This window comes from Triticum dicoccoides, chromosome 2B (genome assembly GCF_002162155.2).
Source record: "Triticum dicoccoides isolate Atlit2015 ecotype Zavitan chromosome 2B, WEW_v2.0, whole genome shotgun sequence".
In the NCBI taxonomy this organism is placed as follows: domain Eukaryota; kingdom Viridiplantae; phylum Streptophyta; class Magnoliopsida; order Poales; family Poaceae; genus Triticum; species Triticum dicoccoides.
This window is the reverse complement of record NC_041383.1, coordinates 401901994-401915244: the sequence shown is the minus strand read 5'-3', so window position 1 is coordinate 401915244 and position 13251 is coordinate 401901994. Positions and strand designations below refer to the sequence as shown.

The 13251-nt window shown below is 51.6% G+C and overlaps 1 protein-coding gene across 1 annotated transcript; it reads right to left on the bottom strand.

The window, feature by feature from the left end:
* Positions 1-598: 598 nt before the first annotated feature.
* LOC119363899 (probable WRKY transcription factor 57) lies at positions 599-3503 on the bottom strand. The gene is made up of 3 exons (XM_037629269.1): positions 3232-3503; positions 2468-2635; positions 599-1190 (listed from the first exon to the last, which is right to left on the bottom strand). The coding sequence occupies exons 1-3, from the start codon at positions 3501-3503 to the stop codon at positions 773-775; spliced, it is 858 nt and encodes a 285-aa protein (XP_037485166.1). The 3' UTR covers positions 599-772.
* Between the last annotated feature and the right edge of the window lie 9748 nt (positions 3504-13251).

Sequence of the window (13251 nt, the reverse complement as noted above, 5' to 3'; positions counted from 1 at the left end):
GGGATGAAGTATTTGGTTAAAATCCTGCCCATTTTTTGTTAGATATACTTAACGAAACTAAATACTACTCCCTCCGTTCCTAAATATTTGTCTTTCTAAAGATTTCAATCAGTGACTACATACGGAGCAAAATGAGTGAATCCACACTTTAAAATATGTCTATATACATCCGTATATGGTAGTCCATTTGAAGTCTCTAGAAAGACAAATATTTAGGAACGGAGGGAGTAGTAGTTACTAGCTCATGTAGATGTATGGGTTGATGACTAGTATAATTAATTAGAATTTGCATCAACCATACATATACAATGTTGGCACAAGCCATATACTCATAATTAATCAATATACAGTGCGTATATTACGTTGTATAACCACAAAGTAATTATACATACATTGTACGGAGTACTACTTACACAGTGCAGATTTAGCCAATTACCAGTAAATGACATGTTCAAGAAATAGGGAATTGCCTCACATACGATGAAAGCTCGTCCGATTTGGTACGATAGCGTAATCCACCGTGAACCCACCTTGAGCCAGCGTTGATCAACGGTGGCCCTGCTACTTCGTACAAAAATCGTACAAATACTGTCATACGTGTAGCAACGCTCCAAGAAATAATTAACCACATCGTAAAATATATACCTATGTGCCACCATAATTACCCTATTCTTCTCTCTGCCCAATTAAATTCAGTGGTCCATCCACGCATCCAAGTAATTAAGTACCTAATAATTAATTAAGCTAGCGACTGGCGGTCGACACCGTCGATCTATCCGTGCCTCATCGCTGGAGGCACCATGTCATCGAGAAGCCCCTTGTCGACGGCGGGAACACTCCCCGGCGACGAGATGGACGATGCCTGGGTTGTGTAGCTCGCAACTTGCAGCTCCTGTCGGTTGCAGTGTAGCGGCTGGAGCAGCGACGACGACATCGCCGGCACGCTGAAGAGGGGGTTTTGAGTGGTCGGCGAGTGCAGTGCCGGCAAGTCGTTGTACATGAGGTGGTGGTGGTGTGCCGAGAAGGCCATCTGGCTGGCGAGGGTGGCGGCGCCGGCGCCGCGGGGGAAGGTGACGGTGTGGTGGCAGTGCTGGCCCTCGTAGGTGGTGATGACGACGGAGGGGTCCTCGGAGGAGCGCTCCACGCGCTTCTTCACCGTGCACTTGTTGTTGGTGCACCGGTAGTAGCTCCTACGTAAGACAATATAACTGCAACACTTCATTCATCCATGGCGAAATGAATCATGTGATTTCCGGGATAAAGTGAAAAATGGGCCTAGCTACATGTATATTGTCAAGTTAGGTACTACTCCTCCGTTTCTAAATATTTGTCTTTTTAAAGACTTCAAATAGACTATCACATACGGATATATATAGACATATTTTAAAGTGTAGATTCACTCTTTTTGTTTCGTATGTAGTCACTTGTTGAAATCTCTAGAAAGACAAATATTTAAAAACGGAGAAAGTACTATACATTATTTTCGCATGTAGAAATAGAAAGAAAAACTAAAAACATGACGAATGCATGCCAAGGGTTGCTCTAAAATGGCACCCGTATAAAACGTACAAGTACTACGTGCAAAGTAGTACCAGTACTGGACGCATTCATTATTTTTGCCTAGTGAATTGATTAGTAGGGTTCGACCCACAACGTCATAGGATTCGATCTCTCTCTCTATCTTGCAGTGCACTAGCTAGATCAGAGCTAAACTTAACTACCTCCTTAACAAACTGATCAGAAATAAGTTTAGCACATCAAGGTATTGTTAGTTTTTTCAGCAGAAGAAAGCTATCCTAAAGCAGAATGTACGTACACAGTTTACGAAACTACGTACTGTCATGTTCGTTATGAAGGGATGAGTATTGGAGAAACACACACACACACTAGTAGTTAACGGCAATTAGTTACCAAATGGTTTACATATTCAATGCACACTAAATTTATATGGTATTGCACCGTATTACTTACTCACATGCACATACGTATGTCTTAGGCTTTCACTCTCAACTACTCCCTCTGTAAACTAGTGACCTAAACGATTTTATATTACTCCATCTATCCCAAAATATAGAAACGTTTTTGACACTATACTAGTGTCAAAACGTTCTTATATTATGAGATGGAGGGTGTAGTTTACAATAGTTTACGGACGGAGTATCTTAATAGTCAATACACTGAATTATCTTACACATGTTTTGCATGATCTAATATGCTACTAGTTAGGATATGGAGATGGATTTTTGGCAGAACCAGGAGCTCTGCCGACCAGCTAGGATATGGAGATCATTCATACATATGAAGCATATAATGTGTAGAATTTTTTCTCGCAAAAGGAAAAAAATGTGTAGAGTTTTCCACGGGACGTATGTACCTACTCCCTCGAATTAAACTAAAACCACGACGAGTAAATCGGAACGGAGGGAGTACAAATTAAGCTATGGGTCGGTCGATAGGAATACGTTACCTTGGGAAAGGGCTGTTCTTGACGGCCTTCTGTCCGTACTTCCTCCAGCGGTATCCGTCCTCGAGGTGGTCAATCTCCGTCTTGGTCATGAACGCAAACCGTGGCTGCCGCGCCCGCTTCTGTTTTTTCATCGTCTTCCCTGGGGCCGGCGCCGGCGCCGTCTTGCTCCTGCATCCATATCCAAGCACGCATACATGGAGGTTGCTGTTAGCTCGCATTTGTACAGAGAGAAGACCAAATTAACGCATGGCGCAAGAGAGAAATCGTCCCCTTTTTGTTTCAACCATCAATAGGCCAAAACCCCTATAAAAATACTCGGTATACTAGTGGTGGCGGTGAATCTAGCTAGCATACGTCCAAATTAACAACCTTATCGTGGACTTTAAAAGGTGATGAGAGGGGAAGGGGAGGTTTAGCACGCGAATCCCGGCGCAACGTTCCATGCAAATTAACCACACAACACCACACTCTCTCAGCCTCATTATCGAATTTACCGGACTGCCCCTGGAAACGATGACGTGCTATTAACGAATAATACAAACGAATATAAAAGTACTCGCAAAAAAAGACGAATATAAAAGCGAAATTATATGACGAAATGAAATGAAAATGAAAGATATCGAGGAGAAGGAAATTAAACTAAGTTTATTTTTTTGGAAAATTAAGTCGATGGTAGTTACGGTTTTACCGCTCATTGCGTGGAAGAGAGGAGATGAACATGGCGAGGATCCGACGGTGAATTAAGCTACGGCAGCTTTACTTACGCTGCCTCTGTCGCGGCGGCCGGCCTGCCGTCGGCGTCCGCAGCCTCCCGCGTGGCACCGTCATCGGTGGAGCTCGACGAGGCGCCGGCCCCTTCCATGGACCCCGCTGGTGTGGCCGGATGCGGATCCAGCGGCGGAAGCAGCTCCCCAGCGCAGCCATCGTCGACAAAACCGGCCGCCCAGCCGATCTCCGCCAACAGCGCTGAGGAATCGGCGTACGCTTCCTCGGCGGAGAAGGGCCAGTCCCCACCGCCGCACTCGACGCCGGCCATTGCCACGAACCCCACCGCGAGACGTATATGTAGAGCTAGCAGCTCGAGACCAGGGGCAAAAAACCTTAGGCCGCCTCAGGCCGCGCGCTGCACAGCTTCAGCTTGGCACTGTGCTAGCTAGCTACCTCTGCTCCGACCACTGACGCTGTCAAGTAGTTGATGCTTCTGATCTTGCCTTTGGGGCCCTTTTATCGTCTACTCGAACGTGTGGTTTGTCTATGTGTGTGTGGGGGGAGGATAGGTGCGCATTCATTCATTGTACTTTCCTCTCATTTAATTAATTATTAATGTAGTACCATAAATTGCTAATTAACTAATTGAATTTGCTCCCAGCGGATTTGTTTTTCGCGAATACGCAAAGCATGTGTATCTTTTCATTGATAGAAGAAAAGAAAATGAGTACATATAAGATATAACACATCCACGAACGCAAGGCGTGAACACGGTGCCCAAAAATAGAAAAGAGAAGCAAGGTGCTTGGCCCGAACAAGCAAACAACACACCTAAACCCACTAACTAAAGATGCAAGTCCAAACCAACGTGTGAAGTCAGACAACCACAAATCAGCACCGGGGACGCCGCGAGCACACAAGACGACGCCTTCAGGAAGGAAAACAACGCCATGGCGCCATCGTCATCCGATCTGAAGAATCAGACCTAGGGTTTCCCCTAGTGCTCAAAGATGGGCACGGAAGAGGCCATGACAATGCCTCCAGGGAGGGGACGGCATTCGTGAGTGTCGCCGTTGCCAGGATCGGCAAGCCGAGCAGGGATTTCTCCCTGGCTATATTTGCGAAATCCCAAAGCCACCGGACCGGAACCGGGAGTCGGAAGCCACACGTAGGTCGAAGAACCACCATCGCCAGAGGGGAGCCATGCTGGACACGCGAACCTTAGACATGACGAGGGGTGGGGCAGCAAGGTGGCCGGGGTTGGGGTAGTTGGCAGGGCAAAGGGGGTCGATGCAGGGAACACGATGGCACCCGACGACACCGACAAGCCAGGAAATGGAGGAGATGCAAATCCGGGCCGCCGGGGCCGAGGCCGTCAAGACACCGGCAAGCTATAGAGGCTGGAGGAGACGCAGCCTCACTAGCGCCGGGGCCGGTGTTGCCCTGGAAGAGGCACCGGCAACCCAAGGACACTGGAAAACACAGGTCGAGGGCCGCCGGGTCCGAGCAACACCAGCGAGGGTTCCAACGCAAGGGCACAAGTGCCCACAGAACACCAGCAGGCACGCCGCGAGGGCCGGCCGACGCTGGGGAGGCACCACCGAAGCACACCAAAAAGCCGCACCTTGAAGCCATGGCCGCGGCTCAGAAGGAGAAGAGCGTTGTCGTGGGCACCACAAGGACTGCCCGAGACGAGCAAAGGAGCATCCATCCCCAATCCCGGGTCCGATGCCGTCAGTAGAGAGGATGCCGGTGGCAGGACGGACATGTCTGACGTGAAGACGGGGGAAGGCGGAGGCACCTTGCCGGCGGCAGGAGCTTGCAATGGCTGGTAGCAGGGAGGGCGGGCGAGGGCTGGGGTGTACGAGGCCGCCGGGACGCGCTGGCATAGGGCACAGCTGGCAGAGGGTGGCCGGCAGGGGAGCCGAAGCTTGACGAGGAGCCCCGCCGAGCAGTGCATCAGATCCGCCCGGCCGCCGCCATCTTGGGGTCTGGCGCGGCTTCACCGGCCGACCCTCCGGCGATGGCGAGCGGGAGAGGGTGGCGGGGAGGGGAGCTGCTGGGCGGCGGTTGGTTCCCCCGTGTCGCCCGGGGAGGAGGGCGATGCGGGGGTCGGGGCTTTCAGCCAGTTGTTTGATTTGGGAGGATTTCTCCTTCAGATATGGACACCGATCGATGGCTCGTACTAGCGAGGTTGCAGGATGTAGTTGGAAGGCTTCACTGTGGGTTTTGGCTGCTTTCACTCCGGACAGTTTGTCTTCAATAGTGCCATGCGATCCATGGATGATGGCTAACACAAATGGTATGGTGGTGCGGCAGCATGGTGGGTTTCTAGCCCAACCCTGTAGCTTCTGGGATCGTGGAAAAGTGGTTGCGACAACTACTATGGTTGACTTCAGTTTGGATGTACTTCTCAAGTACCCTGTCTCGACCTCTGAGGCGAAAAACTTAGGCCTGACCTGAGTTGGTCATACCTCGTAATGACAATGTTTTTGCGTCGTGAACTTGGTGAAGGCATTGCTCGGACTTGTTCTTCAGGGTGAAAACTTAGATCTGATCATTGGTGGTTGTGTCGGTGCAACAAACCCTGGGTCCGTTGCCCAGACCGTGCACAGGCCCAAGGACAAATATTACAACACCATGATTGAACCAAGTAAGAAGGACCAATTCATCAAAGGGTCCAAGTGTAGATAAAGAAGATCAAGGTGAGCTAGAGAAGCAAGATACCGCGAAGGAAAGAACCTCCCTTGGCGGGCAGGCGAGCCTGGCAAGGTTGGGTTTGCCCCGGAAGCATACTTCCAGATCGTCCCGGCAGGCCCTGCCGGGGCTTGCGGAGGCAAGCTACTCCACTGCTCCACCTCACAAGTGACGCAAGTCATAGATCAGTGCGGTGTCAAGCCCCAAGATGACTAAATGGCTACTTTTCGCCACATGGCAGCCACTTCCTACAGCAAGCACCTCCATATGACACCCGTCCTGAGACGTGTCAAGCGAACAGGCGCGAAGCTGGCAAAACAGCCTGGCAAGGGCTGTCGGGCACGTTGTGATGTGACACTTGATGGCGCATTTAATGCGCCCTGTCAGCCTGTAGAGTTAGGTATGATAGCACTGTTTGCTATCTAGTCAGTATGTAAAGACTAATTTGCCACTGTGGTGACCCCTTAACCTATAAAAGGAGGCCTATGGAAACTGTAGAAAGGGTTCGCGAGGTTGGCAAGCACGACCCCTCGCATATTCATACGCATGTAGCCACTTCACCTCGAGGCAACCCTGCGGGGCAAGTGTGTTGCGACCACCACCACCTTTTCCACCATCAATCCACCAAAGCAGGAGTAGGGTTTTACGGCTCGCGGCGGCCTGAACCTGGGTAAAAATTGCCCGTGTGATCCCTGTTGCGCTACGCTACGCTTCTATGCTCTTTGCGCAACGTGTCCATCCCCCGCCCAAACCAAAAGGGGCTCCTAGCGCCATAGGTGGTCGTGGTTCCCCACGACATCTTTGGTGCGCTGGGTAGGAGGGTCACTTGCGTGAACCTGAGAGCATCGGTACCGTGTCATCTTCATCACCATTTTCATCATCGACGGAGTCATTGACTATGGCGCCTAAGAAGAAGCCTGGAGCTGCGAATCACCCGTCCACCTCAAGGGCCCCGCCGCCCGCGACCGCCAACATCGCGGGAAATGCGGGGACGAGCGAGGATGTGGACACTATGGGAGATGTGGTCGGCGCAGGCAGCGCTGGCACCACCGCTCTCGTGGCCAAAGCAGAAGCGGGTGGCACCAGGGAAGGACAGCATCAGCAACATCCCAGCGGCCACGCTCCTAGAGGTATGGATGGGGGGATTATTTTGTCTGCACCCCTTATCCTTGCCAAAGGGCACAACCGCAGTGGTGGTGCATGTTCTGGGGCGAATCGCAACCCTCCAGCCACTCCCGCCTCGGGCCCGGCTACAGGGCACACGCCACCCCCGGAACGGGGCAGACCCGGCCACTGTGCCCAACGGGGCCGCTGGCCCTCAAGCCCCTCCACTGCGTCACCATGCCATCCCAATAGCTGGTTCGCAACAGTTAGGGAACAACACGGTCGCCACCGGCACCATCAGGAGGCGAGCGACGCTGCGGTCTACGTCATCATCACCTATGCCGAGCACTACCTCAGAGGCGATGGCACGGGCCCAGCTGCTGTTGAGATTTCCATCGGCAGCCGATCAGATGGATGAGTGGCGTGCCACCATCCAAAGTCTGATTGGTTTCGCCAAGGCGGGAGGACCACAGCGAGCTAGCACGCCACAGCCTCCCCAGGCGACGGCAACGACTCTTGTTGATGGCCGTACGGAAGGCGCCGCCCCCACAGTGCAGTTCCCACCTCGGCAAGTAGTGCGGGAGCCACATAACCAAGAGCTCGATGACGTCTTGATGGCCTCCTCTGACCCTCAAGCACGTCAAGGACAACGGCGAGCCCCGGAGGACAGGTGGAGGGAAGGCGCGCACGCCAACGTCGACCGGCGCCACGACAACCACTGCCAGCCCAATTGGTGTGACGGCCCCAATGTCGACGAGCCCGCACTCGGAGATGGCGGATGCCTACCTTTCGAGGTCGGGTGCCCTGCCTTCACCCATGAGCTACGGCAAGTTCGTTGGCCGTCCGCTCGCACGTTCAAGCCAGAGATACCAGAGAAGTATGATGGGAGATTGAACCCGGCAAAGTTCTTGTGCATCCACACTATCGTTGTTCAGGCTGCCGGGGAAAGACATGAGAAGGTATTCACCAACTACTTCCCTTCGGCACTCAAGTCAAATGTGAGGTCTTAGCTGATGCACCTGCTAGAGAACTCCATTGCGACCTGGGATGACCTGTGCCATGAGTACATTGGCACCTTCACGAGCAGCCATCAAGAACCAGGACGGCACAGCGATTTGCAGCTTCTCCAGCAGAAAGAAGGAGAGACTCTGTGGAAGTACTTGCAAAGATTCAGCAGAGTCCATAGAAACATTCCAGATATCCACCCAGCAGTTGTGATAGTTGCCTTCCAATCCAATGTGCGCAACTGAAGGATACGTTCCAAGATGAATGTTCGGTTGCCCAAGACTGTGAAGGAGCTGTATACCTTGGTGGACAAGTGTGCTCTGGTGGAAGAGGGGAGGAAGCTTCCTGGAGAGGAAGATTGTGTCGACATCGACTCACAGGATGACGACGAGTGCACCAGTCAGAGGAAGCGCAACAAGAAGCGTAAGGATAAGGCAGTGTTGACAGTTGAGAGATCGGGCACACCTAGTACCGGCAAGAGGGCTAAAGCCGAAGCCCCCGATAAGGAAGCTACTGCGTGCGCTCACTGCCGGGAGGCTGCGGCTGTCGAAAGGGATGGGAAAGGTGGTGGACCTTACTGCAAGATTCATCAGACCAAGGGCCATGATCTCCAGGAGTGTCATCAGGTTGAGCAGCTCGTCAAGAAGCAGAGGGCTGAGTATGAGAAGCGTGATAAGCAAAAAGGTCATAACAGCACTGGAGGAAAGAGCTGGGGCGATGAAGCAAATCGCCCCGGCAAGGCTCCTCGGAACCAAGGGAAGCCCGCCAGGGGCCGAGAGAAGGGAGATTAGAGTGATGAAAGTGACAGAGGGGAAGAAGAGGAAGCAGTGAGCAGGAATTCCAGAAAGCCACTAACGCCCTGTGCATTGACAGGGGTGCATCCTTGCACTCCTATCACCACCAACTTAAACAGTGGGCACGTGAAGTCAATGCCATGGAGCTAGTGGCAGGTTCACGAAAACCGCTCAAATGGTCACGCATGCCCATCATCTTCGATGAAGAGGATCACCTTGACCGCATCACTTTGGTAGGGTGCTTGCCATTGTTGGTTTCACCAACAATCGGCAACCTCAAGGTCACAAAGATGTTGGTTGATGGCGGGGCTGGGTTGAATCTGATTCCCCACAAGTTATCAGCAAGCTCCAGATAGCAGAGGAAGAGCTCAAGGCTATGGGCACGTTTCAAGGAGTCAATCCCGATAGGAGTCGTCCTAAGGGAAAGATCACATTGTTAGTGACATTTGGGGGAGAGTTAAACTATCAAACTGAGAAGATTGTGTTTGATATGGTCGACCTCCCCCTTCTGTACAATGGAATCCTTGGGCGCTCGGCCCTGTCCAAGTTCATGGTGGCATCCCACTATGCCTACAACACCTTGAAGATGCCAGGGCCGATGGGCGTCATTTCCATTCCATCAGATAAGAAAGATGTGATGATGTGCGTGGATAAGATGTACCGGGACACAGTCGCGGCAGAGGCTACCGAAGCCACGGTGCTCGCCAAGGAAAGCAAAGGAAAGAAGAAAGATAGTAGGGACGCCGGCAAGGAAACCGGGAAGCGTACCTCTACGGAGTGGGCGGCACCTATTGATGACATGCCGGAGAGTTCCAATAGCAAGAGGACCAAGGCTACTGCACCCCATGTGAAAAAGGTCCCGACAGGACTGGATGGTACTGATGGTACTGATGGTACTTTTACCATCAATGTCACCCTCGATGACAGATAGGAAAGCATGCTTGTTGCCTTCCTGTGGGCTAATATCGATGTGTTTTCCTGGAAACCATCTGATATCCCCGGTGTTTCCAGGGAGGTAATCGAGCACCACCTTGTTGTCTGCCCACATGCCTGACCCGTCAAGCAGAAGGTGCGGCAGCAGTTCATTGCCGAAGAGATCAGGAAACTTGAGGTAGCTAGTTTGGTCAGAGGAGTACTATATCCAACATGGTTAGCAAACCCAGTTGTTGTGCGCAAGCCTAATGTGAAATGGAGGTTGTGCATAGATTTCACGGATCTGAACAAGGCATTCCTGAAGGACACATTCCCCTTGCCGCGCATTGACCAAATTGTGGATTCCACTTCTGGGTGTGATTTGCTCTCCTTTCTGGATGCATACTCTTGGTACCATCAGATATTCATGTCCAAGGAAGACGAAGAGAAGACCTCCTTCATCACCCCATGTGGCACATAATGCTTCGTGCGCATGCCTTTTGGGTTGAAGAGTGCCGGATCCAATTTTGCAAGAGCAGTTCAAATTGGTTTCGAGCCACAGTTGCACATGAATATTGAAGCTTATATGGATGATATCATGGTCAAGACCAAGGACAAATCGACCCTCATCTAGGATTTGGAAGAGACATTTGCCAATCTGTGCAAGATCAACTTGAAGCTAAACCCAAAGAAGTGTGTGTTTGGCGTCCCCTCCGGCAAGCAACTTGGCTTGTTTGTGTCCCATCACGGGATCGAGGCCAACCCAGATAAGATCAAGGCCATCGAGCAATTTCAGGCACCCAAGACAGTAAGGATGTGAGGCGTCTAACAGGATGCGTTGCCGTGCTTTGCAGATTCATCTCCAAGTCTGCCGAGCGTGCCTTGCCGTTCTTCAAAATTTTGAAGAAGGCAAGACCTATGAAGTGGACCCGAGAAGCAAATGCAACATTGCAAGATCTGAAAACCTACTTGTCTTCTGTGCCCACATTGGTTGCACCCAATCCACAAGAGTCGTTGTTGTTGTATCTAGCAGCGACTAATCAGGTGGTAAGTACAGCATTGGTGGCACAACGGGAAGTGGAGGAAACAGCAACCTCAGCAGACGTCCCACCAAGGGCAGAAAGAGAGAATAGCCTGGCAAGGTCAGATGTGAATCAGCACAAAGAGAAGCACGACAGTGAAGGTAACCCCAAGGACACGACAAGGAAGAAAGTGGTGCAGCGCCCAGTATACTTGTCAGCTCCCTATTGTAGGAGGCTAGATCCAGGTATTCTGGCGTGCAAAAATTGATTTTCGGCCTCATCATGGCCTCAAGAAAACGGTGCCACTACTTCCAAGCCCATAAGATCATGGTTGTCACACGCTTTTCGTTGCAAAGGATACTCCGAAACTCAGAGGCTACCGACAGAATAGTGGAATGGGCTCTAGAGGTATCCAGCTTTGGCCTGAGGTTTGAAAGCACGTCAACGATTCAGAGCAGGGCATTGGCAGAGTTTATTGTAGAATGGACGCCAACCCCTGATGAGGAAGTGCTAGAAACAGTTATTCCCGGCGAGGAATCGCCCGGGGAGTGGATCATGTATTTTGATGGTGTCTTCTCCTACAAGGTGCAGGGGCTGGCGTGCTTCTCGTTGCCCCCACCAGGGAGCCCCTGAAGTATGTCGTCCAGATGCATTTTCCCCGAGAGGAGGCGACCAACAATACAACAAAGTATGAAGGGCTCCTTGCCGGGCTTAGGATTGCCACAGAAATTAGGAATTAAGAAGTTGATCATTCGAGGAGATTCACAGATTGTGGTGAGACAAGTCAACAAGGATTACCAAAGTACATTGATGGAAGCATACGTCGAGGAAGTGAGAAGATTCGAGGAGCGCTTTGACGGATTGCAGATGGAGCGCGTGCCCCCTGCGGAAAACAACATTGCTGATCATCTGTCAAAGTGCGTTGCGCAAGAGCTGCCTGTGGAACCAGGAACTTTTGTCCTCCATCTTACTCAGCCCTTCGTATCCCCAACAACAATGGCCAGAAAGAGGAGGAAATTGGACTCCGGTAAGCCTCTCTCGGTAGAACCCCTCTGGGTTCCTGGCAGGGACCCTGTCGGAAACAACCCCCCTTCGATTGTCGGGGTACACCCTCCTGTCGGGCCATTGGTCCCCGTAGTCGAGGGATGCACCCCCACGAATGAGGAGGTGCCGCTAGTCCTCGTTGCCGAGCCTCAGGCTCCAACTTGGGCAAGGCACATAGTCCATTTCCTCCAAACTGGAGAACTTCCCAAAGAGCAAGAAGAAGCGGAAAGAGTAGCCCGGAGGGCCATTATGTATTGGTTTGTCGATGACACTCTGTACAGAAGAAGGCCCAACAGTGTGAAATTGAAGTGCATTTGCCAGGAAGAAGGAAAGGAATTGCTGGCAAAAATACACAAAGGAATGTGCGGCTCCCACATTGGATCAAGGGCTTTAGTTGGGAAAGCATTCCGGCAAGGATTCTATTGGCCCACTGTTCTCCAAGATGCAGTTGAGCTAGTCACCAAGTGTGAAGCCTACCAGTTCCATTCCAAGAATATCCATCTACCTGCCCAAGCACTTGAGACAATCCCTTTGTCATTGCCATTTTCGGTCTGGGGACTCGATATCCTCGGCCCTTTCCCCCGAGCTGTCGGGGGCTTTGAATTCTTGTTCGTTGCAATCGACAAGTTTACAAAGTGGCCGGAAGTAGCTGTCATGAGAAAGGTGACTGCGCAGTCAGCTATAAAGTTCTTGGAAGATTTGGTGTGTCGCTTTGGGGTTCCTGGCCGGATCATCACTGACAACGGTACCCAATTCACGAGCCGCGCCTTCATGCAATATGTTCATGCCCTCGGAAGCAAGCTCTCATTTGCCTCTGTTGCACATCCCAAAAGCAATGAACAAGCTGAGAGGGCAAACGCTGAAGTGCTGTGGGGCCTCAAGACAAGAACGTTTGATAAGCTGTTGAAGTGTTGAAGGTGGTGGATCGATGAGCTATCGGTGGTTCTTTGGTCCCTTAGAACGACACCAACTCGAACTACCGGGCAGACTCCCTTCTCCCTAGTCTATGGGGCAGAAGCATTTATCCCCACGGAACTCATTTACGGGTCACTTTGAGTACTTGCCTACGATGAAGTAGCGCAGGAACAACACCGGCGTGACGACGTTGTGCTTCTCGAGGATAACCGTCTTCGGGCTGCTACGCGTGCTACATGCTATCAGCAAGCCCTGTGTCGCTATCACAACTGCAGGGTTCATGCCCGGTGTTTTGAGGAAGGTGACATTGTCCTTAGGCGTGTTCAGTCCGCCAAAGGTACAAACAAGTTGTCGCCGAAGTGGGAAGGCACTTATCGGGTAGTATGAGTCACCAGACCTGGTGCAGTCCGTCTAGAGACCGGAGATGGCATTCAATTGCAAAACTCATGGAATATTGAGCATCTCCGCAAGTTCAACCCGTAAGGCGTGGCTATCGGGCCCTGCCCGGCAACCACCCTTTTGTACATGCCTTGCCTCAGTTGCATGTAACCCCTTGTACAAAGCCAGGCGCAGACCTTGAGCA